The sequence below is a fragment of the Eulemur rufifrons genome, chromosome 19 (assembly GCF_041146395.1).
Source record: "Eulemur rufifrons isolate Redbay chromosome 19, OSU_ERuf_1, whole genome shotgun sequence".
Classification (NCBI taxonomy): Eukaryota; Metazoa; Chordata; class Mammalia; order Primates; family Lemuridae; genus Eulemur; species Eulemur rufifrons.
This window is the reverse complement of record NC_091001.1, coordinates 90,910,356-90,935,264: the sequence shown is the minus strand read 5'-3', so window position 1 is coordinate 90,935,264 and position 24,909 is coordinate 90,910,356. Positions and strand designations below refer to the sequence as shown.

The 24,909-nt window shown below is 38.5% G+C and overlaps 1 protein-coding gene across 1 annotated transcript in view; it reads left to right on the top strand.

Annotated features, from left to right (window-relative positions):
* TTC27 (tetratricopeptide repeat domain 27) overlaps window positions 1-24,909 on the top strand; it is a 146,187-nt gene that overhangs the window by 81,583 nt on the left and 39,695 nt on the right. The window contains exons 12-13 of the mRNA XM_069494121.1: window positions 625-747; window positions 9,942-10,169. Coding sequence (XP_069350222.1) covers window positions 625-747; window positions 9,942-10,169 — 351 coding nt within the window. The remainder of the gene's footprint in view (window positions 1-624; window positions 748-9,941; window positions 10,170-24,909) is intronic.

Genomic DNA, 24,909 nt, shown 5'->3' with positions numbered 1-24,909 from the left:
TTTTTCCATTCCTGTAGGTTGGGCCACTTATAAACCACAACATATTTGTTTTCTTTAATGGGTTTAAACTTACTGACCTCAACCCAATTTGCTCCTTTTTATTTACCAGGGACTGAGAAATTAGGAGCTAAGTTTGTTAGAATGTGCTTAAAATAAATCAAAGTAGACCTGAGTGAGAAAGAGCCAGAGATAACATGCACAAAGGGGGCTAATACATAGATTTTATGTCATCTATATATTGATTGCTCAGAGTTTTAAAAATTGATTTATTGTATCTAAGCTTTACAAATCAGAGATTGTTATGTATAGAATCTCTTGGTAAGAAAGAAATAATTGATTTTTGCTTCTTAAGTTCTTTTGAGTTTTTGGAAAAAATTTGATATATTGATTATTTTGAACAGTTTCTATATTGTTTTTAAACTCTTTGCTATAAAGAAGCTTGCTAAAGTAAAGGTAGGTATTGTATTGTCACAAATTCCTGATTAGTAGAGGTGGAATATTAGAAATTACACGTTTATTGCAATAAGCAGACTCTTAAAAAGGCAAATTGGATATACCTGCAAGTGAAACAGGAATCTCTCTTTACATTAACAAGTGTTAATTATTGTAACTTGATTTTTCTAGCGTCAACTTGCAAGTTTGCTCTTTGAGTTGGGATGTACCAGTTCAGCCCTTCAGATATTTGAGAAGCTAGAAATGTGGGAAGATGTTGTCATTTGTTATGAAAGAGCTGGGCAGCATGGGAAGGTAGGTATTAATAGTAGCCTAATCCTATGTACTGGTGAGAGCCTTCCCTCTGGGAACATCTTCTAAGTTGTTTTTTAAGCCCACTTTTTGCCAGTATTCACTTATATTCCTTTTTTCACTTTTTTCAAGAAAACTTTTTAATGTTTTCTCTTGTTTCTGTTGGGTCAGATTACTTTATGTGTATGCATACAGATGTGTATATAAAAGAGAAAGGTAGACTAGAATTGATACGGTATTTGACATTGAAGAAAGAATAACAAAAGCTTTGAAGGCACTGTGTATTTTGATCTCTTTCCTTTACTGACTCTTCTCTTGTAGGATAACTTCAACGTGAAATATTAGGCATTACTGTAATTATCACTGGGCTGCCTGTTGATCAGAGGCTGTGGGCCTGAAGCCGGGTTAGCTAGCAGGGAGAGCAGTTGGCTTGGTCTGTAATAGAAAACCCAAAGGGTGTGACGACCCCCTGGGGGCAGAAGCGTTGTCAAGTGTGTAACGCACATTTAATTCCACCCTTAAACTGGGTCAGGAGGCAATATGGTGTAATATTTGCATCTGTTATTAATCTATTGTTTTTCCCCTCATACATGAACAGAATTTTAAGAAGAATGAGGGGCTCTATATTATGAGTTGCTATAAAAGCTGACACATTGAAATCATATCTTCAATTTTGGATTAAAATTTTAAATGACTTAAGTAGAGTACCCAAGCAGAGTAAAACCCACAAATTGGATCATTTATACCTACAGTCAACCTTTGGGCCATTACCCTAAAAAAGGAGAAATAGTGGTTTAAGTACGTGTTTTTCTTAAATATTACTGTCTTCCTAAGTATGTCTATTTTAGACTAATAATGAAAGTTTTATTTCTTTCGCTTATCAGTTAATGGCAGTGAAGGTCTTTGAATTGTATTGGCTTAAAGAGAAACCAGCATAGGAACAAAGTTTTACTATAGAAGATTATAGAATTATAATATTTTGATCCTGGAAAAGAACTCCATAATTATGCATTTTAACCCCCTCCTTTTCCAGATAAGGAAAGGATTCCCTTCTGATGTGCCTCAGTTCACAAAGCTAGTTACTATTTACTTGAGAAGCAGGATGGCACGGTGATTAAAAGCGTAGCCTCTGGACTCATGCTGCCTGGATTCAGATGCTAGCCTGGCCATGTACTAGCTCTGTGCTATTGGGCAAGTGACTTTTCCCTCCTTGCCTCAACTTCCTCATCTAGAAGCACTTAATCTACCTACTTTGTAGGTTTTCTTGAGCTAGTACACATAAAGTACACAGAATGATGGTTACCTTGTAGTGGGTGCTCTTTGTTTGCTGCCATTCCTGCTGTGTTTCTAAGAGATGTGCTTTTTCGTATTTTAATATCTCTAAAATTGGAATGTACTTAGCAATTAATGGCATCTTCCAATTGCTGTCAGGTGGCTGTCTCATCTGGTTTTCAATACCTGTGCACATGCAAGCTTAGTTATAGCTCTATTCAGTGCCATTTCAATTGAGTCGTAGTGTCAGCACTGCATATATTCATGTTTAATTGCCATTTAAAGTATCTTCAAAAAGATTTCGTTGTGATTTGGCATTGAAGCAAAAAGTTATTAAATACAGAGAAAAGGGCAGAACCAAAGTAGAGAGATGTAAATTTGGTGTTAGTGAAATAAACATTTGCCATTGGAGGAATCATTACAGTTACGTTTACATTTCTTTGAAAGCAACAATCAAATACAACAATCAAATGCAAGAAAGAAAGATACCCAAAAGTAGATGAAGCTTTGTTTCATACTGAGATTTGTAAAGAAAGGTTGCCATTTAAAATGTCAAGCAATGGCAGGAAGAACTGCCAAATTTTTCTGAATAGATTGAAAAAAGTCAAATCAAATGAGAGGCAGTAGGTCATAATTGAAATCATTTTTTCTTTCTTAAGAGTTTGTCTTACGATTGATGTCATTTCAAATTTGATGAAATATATGGTATTATATTTCTACAGGGGCCTAAATATTTTTTTTTAGTATCCATTGGCATTAAAGTAGTACTCAGATGTTTGTTTAACAAAGGAATGAATGGATGAATGAATATCTTGACTTCCAATTTGATGTAGTTCCCATTGCATCATTCTTTACTATGATAGACATTTACATTGGTCAATAAATAAATAATAACTATGTAAAAATATAGTAGTTTTTGAATAGTAATTTTTTTTTTTTTTTTTTTTGAGACAGAGTGTCGCTTTGTTGCCCTGGCTAGAGTGAGTGCCGTGGCGTCAGCCTAGCTCACAGCAACCTCAAACTCCTGGGCTTAAGCAATCCTACTGCCTCAGCCTCCCGAGTAGCTGAGACTACAGGCATGCGCCACCATGCCCGGCTAATTTTTTCTATATATATTTTAGTTGGCCAGATAATTTCTTTCTATTTTTAGTAGAGACGGGGTCTCGCTCTTGCTCAGGCTGGTCTCGAACTCCTGACCTTGAGCGATCCACCCGCCTCGGCCTCCCAGAGTGCTAGGATTACAGGTGTGAGCCACCGCGCCCGGCCTTGAAATAGTAATTTTTTAAATAATTAAGCAAATTGGTAAATCACAAATACCGAAAGCATGTTTTGAAATATTAAATTATTTTTAGAAAGTATGGAAAGATGAAACTTTCTCTAACTGCAGAAGAAAAAATGTAATGAATCTATCCTCTTCAGAAAAGGAATTTGACTATGTCCTCCTAAGTCATTGTGATACTGTTATTTTTAAAAATTTGCACATGACCTTGTAAGAATTGTCTATAATAACAAATGCTTACATTTCTAAGTAGTCAAGAAAATGTGCATATTTTAATTTTTAGGAATGTATAGTTATTTACTTTGTCTTAAATTTTTTGTGAGTTATAGCCACCCCCATCTTGATTTTAAAGGTTAATTTTAGCATTTTATTTATCCTGTAAAAGATCTCTTTTACCTGTTTTTCTTATGCTATATTTGCAGTTCATTTTAACCGTATACCCTAAGAAGGTGTGCTGCAAGTTGGAGCAAATGTTTTATTTCTAAAACAGCTGAGATTCTTTTAGTATTTGGTCATATGCCAGTAGTTGTCACCACATTTTGATTTAACTAGAAGTCTGTGACATTTTAATCCTGCATTTAATGCTTAACGGTGTAATTTATTTTTAAAAGGCAAATTCGGAGAGATGTTTAATTCTAATTATTGTGTTCTGGTGCTCATGTTTACACCCCGCTGTTGTAGAGTTTCAGACTTTCTAATTTAGAAACTACCTGTATACATTCTTGTTATTTAATGACCGTTGGCAAAATAGCTTAGATTAATTTTGCTTGACCTTGGGATCAGAACTGGTTCTCATCTGTTAGCATTTAATTTTTAAAAGTTTTCTGGCCCACTTATAGCAATTTCCCCTAGCTGATGGACATATTCTTATTTTGTTGAGCAAATTTGGTTCCTAAATGAGAGACAAACGCTGAGAAACACAAGCTGCTTGGGCGGTGGAGCTGAGGGTGGAGGGTGAGGGGTTGGGGAGAGGGAGAGATAAGGGGACTGCTCTTGTTTTCTCTTGTTTCTAGGAAGCAGGGCTTCCCTGAGATTACATAACCATATCCCTTATTATGCTACATTTGCAGGTCATTGTAGCCATGGACTCTTAAGAAGTTCTCCTTTAAGTTGCAAGTAAATGTTTTATTTCTAAAACAGCTGAGTTTTTTTTTTTTTTTTTTTTTTAGCTCTTGGTTTGGACTTTTTGTTTTGGAGTCTTTTTCTTCAAAGACAGAGCTTCTTTGTATGATTTAAAAGATGCTTTTCCCACACTACAGCCAGAGGGGTCTTCCCAAAGACAAATCTGACCATGTCATTCCCACCCTTCAGTAACTTCCCTTTGTTTCTAGGATGAAGCCTGAGCTCTTTCGGGTGACTGCCTTCCAGGTCACTTCATGATCTGGCTCCTGCTTCCATTGCCAGTTGTAGGTTCACCTGCTCTTTTGTCGCTTCTTCATCTGCCTTCTTACCCTCTCGTCCAGATTGAACCTGAAGTTCCAGCAGGGCTAAACTACTTGTAATTTGTTGACTTTGTACCAGTGTCTCACCTCAGGACCTTTGTGCATGCTGCTGTTGGTCTAGAATACTTGCCCTCGTTCAGCTAACTCCTGCTTATTCTTCTGGTTTCTCCTTGACAATCGCTTTTTCCAGAGATTCTTCCCTGATACCTCCCTTCCAGATTTGGGGGTGCTCTCTACCTGTGTACTCCTCTGGCACCCAGTACCTCTCTGATGTCCCACTTGCTAGCTTATATGACCTACTAAATGTAAGCTGTTTAAGAACCAGACCTGTGTCTATATTATTTACAGCTGTTTCCTCAGAACCTAGCACAGGCCTGGCACATAGTGACATAATTAAAGAAAAGTTTATGACATGGGGGGAACTTTAAAAAGTTTCTTCAAAAGGGGTTTAGATATTGAAGCATGCTTAGAGCATATAAAATTAAACATTTAATTTACAAACCTTGCTTTAGACGGGTTCCTTAGAGGTAATGTAGCAAATGAATTTTTGTAAATTAAACATTTTCTTAATAACAAGTTACAGTATCAAGTATATGATCATTTCCAGTTGGTTTTTGGCTGACATTGGCATACAACTTTCATTTTAGTTTCTTGAGTTTTTATTAGCTTGGTGTCATCAAGGTCATAAGATGGTAAGATAATCAAGGTCCTTGCAAGCTAATTACATCATGAAGTCCATGTAATTCTAAGGCAAGGTAGGACAAATGTACTTCCGGTGCTTGTGAAAGGCCACTGCATCCGGTATTAGCTGGTTATTGGGTAGAGAAAAGCATATTTGCCATATCAGTACCCTGCTTCCCATGTGCTGATTTGCTCCGGTAACAAGATCATGTCTGGAACAGTAGCTATAGTTAGAACCATCACTATATTAAGTTTATAATAATCCATGACATTTTCCAGGGCCCATTTGTGTTCTGCACAGTTTAAGTGGGTACGTTGCTCGATATGTGTATCTAATTCACTATGTATTCAGGAGCTAGGGAAGTAACCACTGGTTGGGTTCAGAGACTTACTAGGCCTACCGGGGGATGGACTGACTACCATAAACCAACTCACTCATCACAGTGATGTTCTGGGTCCTGAAGGATTAGCGTTAACTAAGAGCTAACTCTAAAAAGATGAGGTCGTCTTTTTCCCCACGATACAATTACATGGCGAATGTTTACCTTTACTTTCTTTGGAGAAGACTAAGGAAAAAGAGTTAAAGTATATGCTTGTTATGTTATTGCAGGTTCTTCCTCAATGGTATTGGCTTCTTCTCTATTTTTATTTACGAGGCTCTGAGTCTGTGAAGTGACCCTGGTATAGGAATTGGGTGAGAGAAAGTCTTAGCATGGAGACTCATGTCAGGTGTCTGATCTCCAAACCTAGTTTTGTGTTTTCTTTTTTTAATGTTAAACAGATTGAATTTGAACTTCATTAACTGCGCATCCAATTTGGTCCCGAAGCTTCATGATTATCAGTTACCACTTAAGATCCATGCTATTCCGACCATTCTAATTATCACTCTGGCCGTGCCTATTGCAAATAACTATGTTTATGTTGCTTCCAGGTTCAGTGCTATCAGCAAGTCTCTGCCATGCTGGGTTCTAATCATCCCCGTTGAAATCAGGAAGCCCATTTCAACAGAAGGATCTCCAAGTGTTCCCCCAGCTAACACAGGACATCTGCTGTAGCACTTTTCAAAAATACTGGTTCTCCCATATACAGTATATTTCTCTAAGCCAAGGTGAAGGGAATATCCCCTGGGCCCTCTTGGGGGACATAGTTAGGGGTGGGTGAGAAGGTTGATAAATTAACAACAGCCTTTTTGTTCTAAGTTGTTGGATTCCTTCCTTCACATTACACCAAGGAATTTCTGGCATCTCAACTTTGTTTAGTTTTGGCCACATTTGAGTCCAGGTTTTAGTCAAGCAGTTGAGCAAATAATGTAGAATCATCCCCAGCTGCTTGAGTTAGCACTGTGAATCAAAAATTTCTGATGAGTATCTAAATTTAGCCTGATTTAAATTATGATCCTTTTTCTCTCTGGTCTAGCACTTTTAGAATCTCTTTTACTACATGGTCCCAAGGTTTTCCCTTTATAAATTAACAAAATCTGGCTGTTCTTTTAACAGAACAAGCAAGATTTTAAGTGTAGGTTTATTTATATGTCTGGAGGTAATGAGGGATGGAAGGGGGCAGTCACTGTAGTATCTTTAAGCAAGGTAGCACCATCTTATTGGATAGAGGAGGGCTGCCTCTGCTGGTATGGGTCTCAGCAGGTTTTAGGGTGTTTCTATTATTTGAGTCATCTCAGATGTCCTCGTTTAAATTCTTAGATCTTGCTCTTTCACAATCAATGCCTTTTTCTGCCCCTGGCCAGGATGAAGTAACTGGTACTAACTAGATCTACCCTCTTGCTTTAAACAGCTATTGCAGTTACTATTGCTATGTAACAAAACCTACTCAAAACAGTGACTTAAAACAAACACCAATAGTTTGTTTTTCTCTCATGATTTCTGTGGAGCAGGAATTCAGGAAGAGCTTGTCAGGAATAGCTTGACTGGGCAGTGGCTTAGGATCCCTCATGCCCTTGCACTCAGATGGTGGCTGGACCTGGGACAGCAGGGCCTGGGATAGCTGGGGACTGGCTGGGAAACTCTCTCTCCTCATCTAATCATGTGATTTCTCTACATGAATTAGCCTGGGCTTCTGCACAGTGTGGCGACCTTGGAGCAGTAGGAGTACTCACATGGCAGTTCAGGGCTCCAAGCGAGTATTCCAAGAGAACCAAGCAGAAGCCGAGTGGCCTTTTATGACCCAGCTTTGAAAGCCACATAGGGTTACTTTTACCATAGTCCCAGGCTCACCCAGAGCAATCATGAAAGAATAATAAAATGATGTATAGCTAAAAGCTAAGAGAGTAAATAAAATGGAAGACTAAAGCATATTTGATTAATCCAATGAAATGCCTTAACTTTCACATAGAACTAGTGAAAGTGAATTCGTCCTACGTTGTACTTCAGCAATCCTGCAGGAACAGTGTCTACCTACATTTAATTTTGGCTGTATCAGCTTGGCAGCTACCAGAGAAAATAAATTATTTTAGATAACCATAGAAATTCCCTGGTTCTCTGACCTTGAAGATTTGAAACACTGAGTGTCATTTTCTTTCTTTGAGCTGTCCAGTGAACTTGGAAGCAGCCAACTTACTGCACAGTTGTTGTATTCCCTCATAATGTCCTTTCACTGAATACACAAAGCCTTGCATTAGGTCGGTGCTTTAGTCTAAGTTACCACAGGTGATAATTTAAGCAATTCTTTCATCACTGGATATCATGGACTACCAGTATTTCACCCCTCCTCATCACTCACAGCCCTCTGTCTTCAAATACAACCAGATCAGATACAAATCACAAATTTCTATTTCCTCCAGGGATACATTGCCTCAATCACTTCTGTACCCAGTTACTCTAATGGTCATTGTGTAGTTGCAGACCACAGAATCCACTGAAACTGCCCAAAGCAGAAAGGAATTTATTAAGTTGAATTAGCCTTCTGAACTTCTGGGATGGTGTGGGAATCCATACCGTCAGTGCCAGGCTGTCAAGAGAAATGCCTTCAATCACACTGTAGGATCATTTCAGCAAAAATTCTGCTGCGGCTACAGTCTGCTATACATAACTTTGGTTGAATACATCTCTTTATAGGTGACCTTGTAGAGTTTTGGTTAGAAACACTAATATTAATAAGTATTGTATTATGTGTGAATAGAGGAATTACATCAATTATATTATAAAACTTCATGTTTGTTTTGGCTATTTGGGACTTAGAATTATTTTCCCTTAGAAACTTTTATAAATTCTAGTTCCATTTTCAGACTGGGCCTAAAAGCGTATACATAACCCATACTGTATCAGAAATATAGAAGCACCAACATTTAAAGACACTTTTGGAAGTACAGCCCTCTTTTGAAACATTTCTCAAAAATTAGACTCCTTAACAATTATAGATATGTCCAACCGAAAGAAAATCAAATATACAAACTTGCAAATTGCCAACTTATGTACGTTAGGGACTTTAAAATCTCATTTTAGCTGCTAAAAGATGGCTTTCCTGGATATCTACATCCATTTTGGCAATGGATGACACCATCTTAGCATTGTGGGCAACACCACTGATACTTACGTGAAAGTGTGCATGTGGGCTGCAAAATAGAGCTACTGCTGTGCTTCTTGCTCTCATCTAGCGGCAGATCTAGTGTTGGCAAGTTTTATCTGTGGGGTAAGATGTAGTTTGGTTAAGAGGTAGATTTTTAGCAGTGCCCATTACATTGTACCCTCCTCCTTCTTTTATAAATTTCTCAGCAATCCTAGGCTCCCCAACCATACTATTTTAAAAAAAGGAAAAGCACACTTTTCATTGTTGTTGGGTAGAGGTAAATTAAAGGTGCTGCTCTAATAAACGGTCACAGTGGTGACACCTGCAGCAGGGAACTGGGGCACCAAATGGGTCCATCTGATACTGTGAAAGAAGCCTCTCCCCAGTGCCTTTCCTTGGGGATTCTAGAGGGTCAGTAAAGCAGTATTCGCCTCTTACTCCTTGTTCTTCTCTTTTACTTGTACCATAGAGGCATAGCTCTTTTTATTGTGCTTTGCTTTATTGCGTTTCACAGATACTGCATTATTTTTACAAATTGAAGGTTTGTGGCAACCCTGCATTGAGCAGGTCTGTTGGTGCCATTTTTCCAACAGCATGTGCTCACTTCATGTCTCTGCGTCAGCATTTTTTAACATCATTTTTTAATTAAGGTATTTACATTTTTTTTTTTAGACATAATGCTATTGCACACTTAAGAGACCTACAGTATAGTGTTAACACAACTTTTATATGCACTGAGAAAAACTCTGTGTGACTTGCTTTATTGTGATGTTTGCTTTGTGTGGTGGTCTGAACCCAATCTGCAGTGTCTCCGAGATATGCCTGTATTTGTTTTCTGTTGGTCCTCTCTTATTCAGCCTGTGTCCTAGCTGCATGAAATAAGCAAGTAATGTCAAACATTCAAAATTAGAGTTTGGATTGTGTGAAATAAAAGATATATATGTGCAAAAAAATAGCCATTAGTCACTATTAAGCAATTTCATTATTTCTGTGGTTTCTAGGCAGAGGAAGTCCTTAGGCAAGAGCTGGAGAAAAAAGAAACGCCAAGTTTGTACTGCTTGCTTGGAGATGTCCTTGGAGACCACTCTTGCTATGACAAGGCCTGGGAGTTGTCCCAGCACCGCAGTGCCCGTGCTCAGCGCTCCAAAGGCCTCCTTCATCTTCGGAACAAGGAGTTTCAAGAGTGTGTGGAATGCTTCGAACGCTCAGTGAAGATTAATCCCATGCAGGTTAGACATTTCATAAATCATCTCCCCACCCCCCACCCTTGGCGCTTGCATTCTTCTGTGGATTTGGTCTTACTGAATGAGTATCCATTTTCTATCCTGATGACTGATGAGCTTGCCTTTGAGAGCTATGAACTTAGTCCCTAATGTTCTTGCTTGTCACCAAAAGTTGGCAGGTAGGTTTTCTCTTATTCACTTTCTGTTGCTTTAAATTTTCTGTTTTATTTTGATATTTCTTTTTCTTATGCGTCCTAAACTCAAATGAGGCTAGTAAAATTAGGTACCAGCTGGGCATGGTGGCTCACGCCTGTAATCCTAGCACTCTGGGAGGCCAAGCTGAGAAGACTGCTTGAGGTCAGGAGTTTGAGATCATCCTGAGCAAGAACAAGACCCCCGTCTCTAAAAAAATAGAAAAATTAGCTGGGTGTGGTGGTGCACACCTGTAGTCCCAGCTAATTGGGAGGCTGAGGCAGGAAGATCACTTGAGCCCAGGAGTTTGAGGTTGCAGTGAGCTATGATGATTCTGCTGCACTCTAGCCTGGGCGAGAGAGTGAGACCGTGTCTCAAAAAAAAAAAAAAAAAAATTAGGTGTCATTTTGAGCAGATACGTTAGGAAGGAAATGAATGAGAGTCAGAATTGGAGATAGTGTAGGACTCTGCAGGTAATTGTTAGAATTAGTAATGAAAGAAAAACCTTTTTATAAATAGGATAACATATCGAATGGATTGTTGATTGTTTTAAGGGATAGTGTTTATTTCAATACATACAAATAAATTTTAAAAGTTTTTTACTAGACATTTGAAGGTCTGACTCGGGGGAGTGGGGGGCAAGGGCAATATACATAACCTAAACTTTTGTACCCCCACAATATGCTGAAATAAGAATAAAAAAACAAAAAAACGAAGTCATTTCCTCTGCAAAAAAAAAAAAAGTTTTTTAAAGGTTTGAAAAAAACAATACAAAAAGGGTCTGAATCTTTAAAGTAGGAGACATGATAAATCCATAGGAGAAGATCTAATTTTGAGGGGAAAAATATTAACCTTATTTTGAACTTAATGATATTCAGTTAGCAAAATGATTTTATTATGAGAAATAGTCATGTTTTTCTACCCACCTTTATTTATAACTGCCTTCAATAATCAATCAAGAGGCATATATAACTGTCAGTTATGGCTACAGACAGACCATGCACACAGGCTTGGTATAATACCAGTTAAAATGCTAATTTATAATTAGTGACTAATGTTTACTGAGCACTTACTGGGAACCAGGTACCCCCATTGGGCATTTTGCCAGTATTTGAATCCTGGTGGTCTGACTCCAGAGCCACACTTTTTTTTTGTTTCAGTCATACACATAATGTAAAATTTACCATCTTAACCATTTCTGATTATATAGTTCAGTAGCGTTAAGTACATTCACACTGTTGGACAACCAATCTCCAGAACTTTCTCATCTGATAAAACTGAAGTTCTATGCTCATTACACAATAACTGTCCATTTCGCCCTCCCTTCCTTCCCCTGGCAACCATCATTTACTTTCTTTCTTATCAATTTGACTACTCTAGATACCTCATACAAATAGAATCATACAGTATATGTCTTTTTGTGACTGGCTTATTTCATTTAGCGTAATATCCTTGAGGTTCATCGACAGAGTGGCAAGTGTCAGAACCTCCTTCCTTTTAAGGCTGAATGATATTCCATTGTATGTATACACCACATTTTGTTTACCCATTCATCTTTTGATGGACACTGGGTTGTTTCCGCCTCTTGGCTACTGTGAGTAGTGCTGCTGTGATCGTGGGTGTACAGAAATGGTCATTTTTGAACTGGGTAGACTTGGGGAGTATCTTTTACACTGAAAAAACCAGAAGTGCATTTTTAATGATAGTTTGAGCTAATTGCTTACTTTCTTCACTCTGGGTAGTGAATATAATTAGAATCTTCCAAAGTACAGATTATCAGCAGAAATTAAGGGGTATACGTATTTGGCAGCAACGGTGCTTAAAGTGCACTTAGGAGTTGGCTTTTGTTGACAGCTTTCTCTAACTCAGTGGTTCTCAACTGGGTTTGATTTTTGTCCCCCCAGAGAACATTTGGCAATTTCTGGAGACATTTTTAGTTTTGATAATGGGGGCAGGTGGGGGTGGTCATCTACTGGCATCCAGTGGATGCTGCTAACATAATGAGCAGCACAGCCCCCCACAATAAAGAATTATCTGGCCTATAATGTCAAGAATGCTGTAGTTGAGGAATCCTGCTCTAACTTGGTTATCACTGTATTTTTTGGGCTAGAAAATAGAGCTCACCCAATATCGTGTTATTAAAATTTTACTTTTTACAGAAAGCTGTATTATATCCTTGCTTATCTTAGTAGCCTAAAGTTTACCTAACCACAGCTGCGATGTGAGTGGGGAAAATGAATTCTCTCCCTTAGCCTGCCGTAGTTAAGCAGTGCCAGATATCTCACAGACAGGAATTGTTCTCTTAAGTGCACAGTCTGTTCTCAGCGTATCAACATTATCATTTTCCTCCTTGCTGCTCCTTCTCAGTCTCCCTTGCTGGTTCCTAGAGGTGCCCTAAGGGTTTAGTCCTTGGACCCTGTCTTTGTCTGCACTTACTCCCTCATCTAGTCCCATAGCTTTAAATACCATCTGTACATTGACAACTCCCCAAATTTTATTTTCAGTCTTGTCTTCTCTTCTGAACTCTAGACACCTGCATCTAACAGCTTACTCAGTCTCCCCATTCCTTACTCCAACTTAACCTTTCCAATATCTGAAATGTTCTCCCCTAAAACCTGTTCCCCCCAAGTGTATCCCCACGCTGTAAACGATGCCGCATTCAACTTTGGAGTTGTCCTTGATTCCTCTTTCCCTCGTACCCCACATCTAATCCATCAGCAAATCCTAGCAGATCTGCCTTCAAAATATATCCAGAATCAGACTTCTTGTGGCCACCTGCCACCATCCTGGTCCAAATACTCATCACTTGTCACCTAATTAATTATGTTACCTCCGTGCTGATCTTCCTGCCTCTCTCTTTGTCCCCATCTGCCAGTTCTCAAAGAACATCCAAATTAATCTTTTCAAACTCAGATCAGACATTGTCACCCCTCTGCTCCCCATTGCATGGTTCTCAAGCTGTCCCCAGCCTAGCTCCTGTTGCTGCTTCTCCCTTCTTCCTCCAACTTTCCTCCTTCCTCACCCCACATTGTACTCTTTGTTCTTCTCTGAGTAAACCAGGCACTCTCTTGCCTCGGAATCTTTCTCTTGCTCTTCCTCTGCCTGGAATGTTTTTCTTCCATATATCCTCATACTTTGCTCCCTCACCTCATTCAAATCTTTGCTCAAATGTCACTTTCTCCAAGAGGCCCTCCATGATTGTTCTATTTAAAATCATCCACCATATACTCCTAATTTTCCTTCCCTGCTCTATTTTTCTCTGTTGGTACCTTATAATATTATGTATAGCTTACTTTTTAAAAATTCTATTTCTCTTCCACCAGAATGTAGTAAGTCCCATGAATTTTCATTTGTAATTTCCTAGAGCCTGTAATAGCACCTTGTATATATTAGGTATTTAATAAATATTTGTTGAATGGGTAAATAAATAATATCTTTAACCATTTATTCAGTCAAAGACATACTAATTATCTGTTGTGCACATAGCACTGAGGCAAAGAATGAAGAAGTAGCAGAAGGTCACCAGATAGTCTGGTTTGTACCCTTGGGTACAATCTAGTGAAAAGAGCACGGGCAAAACTAGCCAGCAATACGATGCATCAAAAGAAATACCAAGTGGGTTATTTATAAAGCACTATTAATATGGAGGCCAAAGCAAACATTTCTGTCTTTGGTAGACAAGGAAGAGAAGATGTTAGATTTGGCTTTGAAAGGCAGGTAGTGCTTGACTAGGCAAAGGAAGGGCAGTGGTGAGGGCATTCCAGGCAGACCTGGAATGAGCAAAGCCTTGGAAACACAAAAAGAAGGGGTGTGGGTGTGTATGTGTGTTGGGGGAAGACAGGGGCTGCTGAATAGACTCCTTTTTCAGAGCGAAAGGAAGTAGGACAGTTACAGTGGGAATGCTAGACCAGAGCCAGGTTATGAAAGGTCTTAACTATGAGGCTAAACTGGCTTTTTATTTGGCAGATAGGGAGCCATTGAAGGGTTGATTTGTTTTGGGTTTTGTTTTAAATGAAGGAATGTGGTGCATTAGGAGGTAATTCAGGAATATTGTTTTGGCAACATGGGCTGTGGGGATACTAGATGCAGGCAGAGGAAAGAGACTGTAGTAATAGTCTAGTGTTAGCCCTGATGGTTACCAGTGTGGGAGGGGCAGTAGGAAGGAAGGGATGAAGTGAGAGAAGTTGCAAGGGAGGAATTGACAAGGCTTGATGGTCTCATTATATAATTTAGAATTAATTACTTAGACAAAGAAATGGCAATTGCTTAAAGCAGAGTCACAGTATAAACAGATGTTATGTGAGGCTATTTTGCAGCTTGTCATATGAATCCAATTCAGGCAGGCTGTGAGCCATGCCAAAATATGCAGGCATTTGATGCTACAGTTGCACAGAACTACTATAAGATGCAAACTTGAACACTATAGACCTATTTTAACTTCCAAACCAAGTTTGAACTGCCTCTGAAGAAGGAGAATTCCTATGTGCTACGTTGGTCTCCTTTAAATCCTGTAATAAAGGGGAAAGAGAAAGATGGAATTTTAAAAATTCTTTTTTTTTCAGACATATTCAAAGAATTATGTTCAATAACAAAATGTAGGCAAACTGCAAGTGGTATTTGAATGGCTTTTGCCTATCTCAATGACTTTCTAAAGTCAAATTGATATAAGAGTGGTTGTATCTGGAAGGCGATGGGGGAAAAAAAGACTATTTCTTGTCATGTTTTAGATTTAAGCACATTATAAAGTGAGAGCTCAAATAAAAACAAAGAGCTCTTACAAAGTGAGAGCTCAAATTTAAAAAGTGAGAGCTCCTATTAAAAAATAGGAGTGTTTGTTCTTATATCAGGGATGGGCTGCAAAACTCAATACCTTGTCTATGGTACATTTGTTAGAGAACCAGAAGACATCTACCAGTTACCTTTGTGCTTGGAGATCACTAGCTATCTTTCACTTGTACCCACTTGTTTCATTTTCCTAAGTAACTTCTGAAACTACCAAAATTCAACCTCAGGCTTCTGGGGTTTGTGGGTTGTTAGAAACTGAAGAAAGTAGGAGGAAAATCTAACCAAATCTCCCAGGCAGGATTTTGCAGACACAGGCCCAGAATTAAATACACATTCTTATTCCCATTCTTAGATAGTTATTCTCATTGCCTGCTATTTATATACAAAAAAGTAAAAACAAGGACATTGCCTAGATATCAAACCAGTACGTGTACTGCTGAAAAAGGAAAATGTTATTTCCTATCAATTTTTCCATCCCCTGCTCAACATATATATACATGTTTCCTTTACTTTTGTCAGTCCCCTCTGCCTTTTAAAAAATTATTTTCCCTAACCCTCCTCCTTCATCAACTGGTCACTCACCTTCATGAGGCTATATATGATATTACTTGGCAGTATATATATAGGCATACCTCAGAGAGATTATGAGTTCAGTTCTAGACCACCGTAATAAAGCAAATATCATCATAAAGCAAGTCATACAAACTTCTTGGTTTCCTGATGCATATAAAAGTTATGTTTATATTGTAGTCTACTGAGTGTGCAACAGCATTATGTCTAAAAACCAATGTACATGCCTTAATTAAAAAATGCTTTATTCCTAAAAAATGCTAATGATCATCTGAGCCTTCAGCGAGTTGTAATTTCTTTTGCTGGTGAAGAGTCCTGCCTTAATGTTGATGGCCGATGACTGATGAGGTGGTGGTTGCTGAAGGCTGGGGTGGCTGTGGCACTTTCTTAAAACAAGACAACAGTGAAGTTTGCTGCATCTATTGACTCTTCTTTTCACAAAGGTTTCTCTGTAGCATGACAATGATATTTGATAACATTTTACCCACAGCAAACTTCTTTCAAAATTGGAGTCAGTCCTCTCAAACCCTGCTGCTGCTTTATCAACTAAGTTTATGTAATATTCTAAATCCTTTGTTGTCATTTTAACACTGTTCACAACATCTTCACCAGGAGTAGTTTCCGCCTTTAGAAACCATTTTCTTTGTTCATCCATAAGGAGCAAGTCCCCATCTGTTCAAGTTTTATCATGAGATTGCAGCAATTCAGTCACATCTTCAGACTCCACTTCTAATTCTAGTTCTCTTGCTGTTTCTACTACATCTGCAGTGGACTTTCTCCACTGAAGGTCTTTTAAACCCCCCAAAGTCATCCATGAGGGTTGGAAGCAACCTCTTCCAAACTCCTGTTAATGTTGATGTTTTGACCTCCTCCCATGAATCATGAATGTAGTTAATGGCATCTAGGATGATGCATTCTTCCCAGAGGTTTTCAATTGACTTTGCCAGACCCATCAGAGGAATCACTATCTATGGCAGCTATAGCCTTATGAAATGTATTTCAGAAATAAGAAGACTTAAAAGTTGAAATTGCACCTTGATCCATGGGCTGCAGAATGGATGTTGTGTTAGCAGGCATGAAAACATTAATCTCCTTGTACATTGCCATCAGAGCTCATGGGTGACCAGGTGCATTGTCAATGAACAGTAATATTTTGAAAGGAATCTTTTTTTCTGAGCAGTGGCCCACAACAGTGGGCTTAAAATATTGATTAATCCATGTTGTAAACAAATGTGCTGTCATCCAGGCTTTTTTGTTCCATTAATAGAGCACAGGCAGAGTAGATTTAGCACAACTCTTAAGAGCCCTAGAATTTTCAGAGCATTGGTTTCAACTAAAGGACACCAGCTGCATTAGTCCCTAATAGGAGAGTCAGCCTGTCCTGTGAAGCTCTGAAGCCAGGCATTGATTTCTCTTCTCTAGCTATGGAAGTCCTAGATGGCATCTTCCTCCAGTAGAAGGCTGTTTCGTCTATGTGGAGAATCTATAGTTTAATGAAGCCACCTTCATCAGTGATCTTAGCTAGATCTTCTGGGTAACTTGCTGCAGCTTCTCCATCAGTGTTCACTGCTTCACCTTGACTTTTATGTTATGGATATGGTGTCTTTCCTTAAACCCTATGGGCCAATCTCTGCTAGATGCAAACTTCTGTAGCTTCCTCACCTCTCTCAGCCTTTATGGAATTGAGGAGAGTTAGGCCTTGCTCTGGATTCAGCTTTGAGTTAAGGGAATTTTGTAGCTGGCTTGATCATCTGTCCAGACCACTGAAACTTTCTCCATATCAGCAATAAGGCTGTTTCACTTATCATTTGTATGTTCACTGGAGTAGCGCTTTTCATCTCCTTCAAGAACTTTTCCTTTGCATTCACAACTTGGCTGTTTGGCACAAGAGGCCTAGCTTTCAGCCTGTCTCTGCTTTTGATGTGCCTTTCTCACTAAACTTAATCATTTCTAGCTTTCTTTTCTTTTTCTTTTTAATTGACACATTGTAATTATACATATTTATGGGGTACAATTTGATATCTTGATACATATGTATGTTGTATAGTGATCAAATCAGGGTATTTAGTGTGACCATCACCTTATACATTTATCATTTCTTTGTGATGAGGACATTCAAAAGTTTCTCTTCTGGCTACTTTGTGATACGCAGTACTTAATCATTTCCAGCTTTTGATGTAAAGTGAGAGATGCGACTCTTCATTTGAACACCTAGAGGCCGCAGTAGGGTTATTAACTGGCCTCATTTCAATATTGTTGTGCCCCAGGGAATAGGGAGGCCCAAGGAGAGGGAGAGACGGGAGAATGGCTAGTCAGTGGAGTAGTCAGGACACACACAGAATTTATCAGTTAAGTTTGCCATCTTACATGGGTGTGGTTTGTTGTGCCTGCAAAAAATTACTATGGTAACATCAAAGATCACTGATCCCAGATCACCATGACAAATGTAATAATAATGAAAAAGTTTGAAACATTGCGAGAATTACCAAAACGTGACAGAGACATGAAGTAAGCAGATGCTGTTGGAACAATGGCCAGTCTTGTTTCATCTGTATTTCCCCAATCCACCTTATATCATTTTAAAGCAAATCCCATACACTGAATCATTTCATTAAAAAATTTTTCAGTATATTTCTCTAAACAATAAGGACTTAAAAAAATAACCATAATACCATTGCACTTATAACATTAGTAATAATTTCTAAGAAACTTTTGATTGAGCTTCTGATTGTAATTGAATACATTTATATTCTACATTAGAATAGAATGTAATTGAGAAGGTCTATATTTTAGTAGCATCTAAGTTTGGTGAAACATTACAAAGAATCATAAACAGAGACAGCTTATTTGGTGAATTTTGTCTTGTTAAAAATATTTATCGAAGAAAGGTATTCTAAATGGAAGCCAAAAGACAATACCTAAGAAAATAAAGTTGCGCTATTAATAAAACCAGAATTAAGAATATTTAATTTAAGAATTAAGAATTCTATGTAGCAGAAGTACTCTAAGCTTACCAGGTACTTCAGTACATTTAGAAAGAATATTTTCTCAATTAAAATTATTATGGCCCACAGAAGAGTCAATAAAAGCTTTCAGCAATTTTAAATATATAAAAATGAATTTGACAATTAACAATAAAGAACAACTTTAAAGTGGACAGCAGGCAATCTTATGAAAAAATTGAAATCATATTGAAAACATATATTCAATGATTTAGTATTAGAACCAGATATGACTAAGAAACTGATTAAAGTATATCAATATCTAAGAAAAATTAATGTAATTTTAGTTCTGTAATAAATTACGAAAACATACAAATACAAGTATATGGCTTGATTAACATTCCTTTGTTATTTTTAAGCATTCAGATAATCAGCGTTAAAATTTTTTTACTTCATTTTCATTTTTTAATAGATAATTTTATTTTTGAAAATGATTTTTGAATAGAATGATCTTATAAGTAACCTGATATAGTAAAACTAATTTGTTGGTCAATAAATAAGTTTTTAAAAACCATGTAATTTAAATTATTTTTAGTGCCCTGTTCACTTTCAAAAGTGTTGCAATTTGGACAGTACATTATGTGGTTGCCTAACTAAGCATTATCAACTGCTTGTTGTGTACCAGACACGGATGTGGTAAAGAATTAGGCCATGTCAACCTATCAGCAGAGAGCAGAGAGTTTCCGCTGGGAAATGATAATGGATAGAACTAGTTTTCAAAGGGCCTTAAATGCCCTCCTTCAGGGTTATCTAACCCTGTGGATGTGGGAGTTTGTTGTGGTTTTGAATAAGAGAGTGATACGACGAAAGTGGTATTATAGGAAGTTTAAATAAGGAATGAATGTCATGGGTGAGTGATCAGTGGCTTTAGCGGCAAGCGTGGAAAAGATAGAACAGATTGAAGCCTCATTGCAAAGGAAATTTTCTGGGACTTACTCATTGGGCTGGCAGTATTGGGGGAGACCTTGGAATCAGAGAAGATGCCAGTTTTCTCAATTGATTAAAAAGGAAAATGTCTCTATTGATAGCTATAGGGAATTTAGGAGGAAGGGAAAATGTCTTTTGCAGGCAAGGTGATGTCATTTTGGATGTTGAGTATGAGGAGACAGTGCTGTATTTAACCAGAGATGGCTGATAGTCTGTTGGAGATAAAAGCCTGAGTGAAGCCCAATCGTGGGGTTAGAACTGAGCGTGCAGATGGGGCTTTTCTGTGGAAGTGAGTTGAAGCTGTGAAAGTGAGTGAGTTCTTCACAAAAAACTGTGTTGGAAGACCAGGCAATGTCCTGAATCTTGGACATCTCTAGCACCGGCGGAAGATAGAAGAAATGGTACCGGTGAAATAGGAATCAAACAGAATACACCAGAGTCTTGGTCAGAGGGATAGAAGGAAACTCAAGCAAAGAGGTTGATGGAAACTAAGGGAAGAACAGGTGTCAGTGTGTGATGTCACATGTAGTGATAAATTCCAAAGAGGGCTAAGAAGAGGTCCCTGGATTTGAGCTCACTGGTGATGTTCAGAAACAGATTAAGGAGATTAAAGAGTGAGTGGTAGATGAGAAAAACGGAAATAGCATCTACAGACTGTTCATTTTAGGAGCACACCAGAGAGGCGAGAGTCTAACATGGAGTGTTGGACTCAATGGGCAGAAGGGCCAGGTAAAACTTTTCAAGATATTGGAGACCTGGACGTGGTTGAAGGCAAAAATGAAAGACTACAGTGGGGTGGAATAAATAGACAACGTACTCTGGGTGCTTAGAGATGCTTTTGGGTGACCTTATGAATGAGGATGGGAATGGTCGGAAAAGGCCTGATGAAGTGAACGCTGGTGTGAACTAGGGGGAGTGGTTGGGATTTGGGTAGGAGGGAAACATTGGGAAACTGTGTTCCAGGAAAGGAGACTAGCAGATGTAAAAACCAACCATGTAAAGAAAAGTTTCTTGGTAACTATAGGTTTTGACTGTTTATATTTTATTCAGTTACAATAATAATAATGATAATAGGAATTAATGTTGAGTATTTACACAGTGCCAAGTACTGTTCTAGAAGCATTTTGCATACATTTGCCTCTCAAGTACACCATCTTCTGTTAGGAGGTAATGGCAGATTTGGGTGGGGTGAAGTTATGGAAAGCCCTGAATACCAAGCTGTCAAGTTTGAACTTTTCTTCCTTTAATGAAGAGCCATCGGGACTTTCATCAAAAGCAAAGTGAAGTTGTAAGATCGATGCTTTGGGACCACCCAGCACATGACAGCAAGTGAATCTCCTTGAGACTCGGGGATTTTAGAGGAACTGAGGCACCCCCTTCCCAGCCCATTGATGCATAACGCAGACCAGACTTCTGTGATACAGTCATCTGGGGGCTTGTACCCTGCTCTGCCTTGATCTGTAGGGGTTAACTTTCTCTTTCATTTTAGTTTTTGAAAGGAGGAAATATTTTTATTTGAAATGCATTATATAGTTTCTCTTGTGAACTTAATATTATTTGTGGTGGGAAGACTCAAGGAGGTTGGCACTTAAATTCCAATAGAGGACAGGATGAACATGTGTGAAGAATATGTACAGAAAAAAGAGATTCTTTCCTTTTTATTCTTCCTTTCTCATATTGGTGAGCAATAAAAATGAAACTCTTAAGGTCTAACTTGCATAACTGGGAAGAAATACGAGCCCCATGATAACATCTGGGCTGTAGCTGTGACTAGGATATTGTGGGGAGGGCAAAAGCTTTGCTACCATAGGCCTGATTGTGAATTCTAGTAATCCCAAGGAAGATAACATGGGCAGATCTCCTCATCTTTCTGAGCTTTTATAAAATGGAAATTATAATCTCTACCTCAATTTGTTGCTGGGAAAATTAGAGCTAGTATATGTAGGGTGTCTAATATATTTCCTGGCCCATAGTAAGTTCTCAATAAAAGATGTTACATGTGGTACTTTTGTTTCCTGCCTTTTGCACTGTAGTAGTAATGGTGGTAGAAAAGCATTATTGCCCCATTGTCTGTAGCCTAAAAGTAGGGAGATATATATATGTAACGGAAGAATCTTACCTGCAGATGACATGTAAACACCTATATTACTTCACATTGTGAACTCTTGGGAAAGAATGGGCCAATATAAGAACCACTGGTAACCAAACCTAGGACAAGAATAAGAGAAGGGCATTAAACAATTAATAGCCTATAGTAAAAGAAAAAAGTGTATGTGAAATTTAGCTGATTCTTTAATTTCAAGGAAGACATTGAAATAGAGGAAACTATTCATTTAGAGAGAGAAAAGAAGCTGGCAGGTCAAGACTTTCCTTAGTGTTTCCTTAGGGAGAATTTAGAATTTAGTAAATGAGAATTTGGTTATGAAAGAGTTGGTGATGCACATTTTTAAAAAATAGGAGCATAAAGTATCATTTTGGGGAAAGCTACTACCAAACAACATTGATATCACTCTTGGATTTGGCTTGGGTCATTTCCTGTTTGATGAAACTGCATTCAACAACTCATCCACATTTGGGGGAATGGGAATGAGGCAGGGATATAGAAAGGAGAGAATGGAGAGTGCTGCATGACTTTAGGGTTAGATTATAGTATGTTGACCTTTATTGTGTGTGACAGAAAATTTCAAAGCAGTTGATTCTACAAGAGAAATGAGTGGAGAGTGTGAAGCTACTGATTATTCATCCTGTAGAAACCTCGAGGAGGAAGGAAATTTGTGTAGTAGGCTCATAATTTAAGAAGAAAATTGTGATATGTAACCAAGTGGTGCCTATTACTAGTGGTACCTATTGCTGGTGTGCCTTAAATGCCCTTGTAAAATTTAACCCTTTAATAATAAAAGTAATCTTTGCCCATTGTCAGGTGCTTAGTCTTTGCTAGCCCTCAGCAGCAAACTGTTTTCTTGAGACAGGGTCTTGCTCTGTTGCCCGGGCCAGATTGCAGTGGCATCATCATGGCTGACTATAACCTCAAACTCCTGGTTCAAATGATACTCCTGCCTCAGCCTCCTCAGTAGCTGGGACTACAGGTGCCACCACCACGCCCGGTTAATTTTTCTATTTTTTGTAGAGATGGGTTTTCACTTTTGCTCAGGCTGGTCTCGAATTCCTGCCCTGAAGTGATCCTCCTGTCTCAGCCTCCCAAAGTGCCAGGATTATAGGTGTGAGCCACTACACCCAGCCTGCAAACTGTTTTATTTCTATTTTAATTAAGTACTGCAGTCACTCTCTTCATCACACATATTTGAACACCAGGAATCAGTAACCATTGTGTGGCTTTAGCCAAATTATTTCTTTTGTAGGCCATATTTTCCTTTTGGCCTCTTTTGAATTGATTTCTGGGACCTTTAATTTAATTATTTCCCTTCTAGCTCTTCAAACCTGCTGTTTCTAAAGACTTGTGATGGTTCCACTTAAGGATTTTTTGATTTTACAACGGTGTGACAGCCATACACATTCAGTAGAAAGCGTACTTCAGGCATCCATACAGCCATCCCATCATTCACTCTGAGTGTGATGTTCAATAAATCACATGAGCTATTCAACACTTTTTTATGAAATAGGCTTTGTGTTAGATGATTTTGCCCAATTATAGGCTAATTTAAGTGTGCTGGGCACAGTTAAGGTAGGCTAGACTACACTGTGTGGTTAGGTAGTTTAGGTGTCTTCAGTGCATTTTCAACTTAGAATATTTTCAATTTACAATAGGTTTATTGGGACGTAACCCCATCATAAGGCTGGGGAACACCTGTGCAAAAGGAAGCGTTTGTATTCGATTTGTATCATCAATGTACTTGTTTTGCCACTAGATGGCACTAGTGCACCTTTGAACCCTGTCACCTCTGGGTTTTCAAAATCTGGGGTAGCTTAGATTACTGCTGCTCATTTAACACTTGGGGAGCTGAGACTCAGAGGTTAAGTGACATGGCCAAGGTCATACAGTTACTCAGGACCTCTTGAATCCTAGTTACCTGTCTTCCCCCCACACACACATTACACTCTAGGGGGCTTTGTGAGGGAAATTCAGAGGGACCATGCTCTCCTCAACCATTCTTGTTCTATGTTGATTATTTTAAAAATAATTTAAAATCATCCTTTAAGTACAGATATTGTCACATTCAAAATAAATAGTTGCTCTGCTTTTGTGTTTCTGCATTGGCTTGCCCAGAGATAAATGACAGACTATCAGCCCCTGAAGGTCATTGCCTACTTATGGCCAGTTTGTGTTCGCGATTTGCCTTGGGAATAAGCTCTACAGAAATCTCAACCAGGGCCCGTCTATCAGATGATTATCTTGCTCCATTCTTGCCCAGTACCTTTGATGAGAGGTTTCTTTTCAGCTCTTCCCTCCTATTAAACATGGCCATCCTTTCTTCTGCGGCTGCTTCTTTGTCCAGCTGCCTGGCCCAATCAAGAGAGCCATTAGGGGAGAAGAGATATGCTTCTGGTTCTTAAAAAAAAACTGATGTGGATTTTCCCAGCACATGTGAGCTGCCCTGTTTTTCCCTCTCTTTCTTTACCAGTGACAAGGATGGTATTGCCATATATCATGGTTTGTGGTATGGACAGAGTGATGTAGTGAGAGGCAGTGTGGCCACGTGGGAGAAGATGTGGGCTTTAGAGTCACATTGACTGGGTCCAATCCCTCCTCTGTCCCAGACTGACTCTTTGTCATCTTTCTTACATTACTAAGCATGAAATATCAGATTTCCTTAAGTACTAAGTTTGACAGTTGATACCTCTGACGTTTCACTTTGACACTTCTTGTTTTATTTTTATTGTGAAGATACATCCTCAGTCTTTCAAATGCACGTTTTGCTTGTGATTATCTTTCACATTTTTTTTGTAGAGCAATTTTTGTGAAACCATGGATAAGTCAAAACTTTGTGTTATTTTTGAATATGAGTTCCGTCATGGAACCAATGCAGCGCAGACAGCTCAAAATATCAGCCAACTGTTTGGGAAGGATGTGGCTAATGAACACATGGTACATGGATGGTTTAAGAAGTTCTGTTCTGGTGATTTTTATCTTGAAAATGAGCCACGTAGGTGACCTGAGACCAAGGTGGACAATGATGAGCTGAAAGCTGTAGTGGATGTGAATCCATCTCAATGTATGCGTGAATTAGCAGCAAAGTTTGACATTACTATTCCAACAATATTGGACCATTTGAAACAAATCAACAAGGTAAAGAAGCTGGATAGATGGGTTC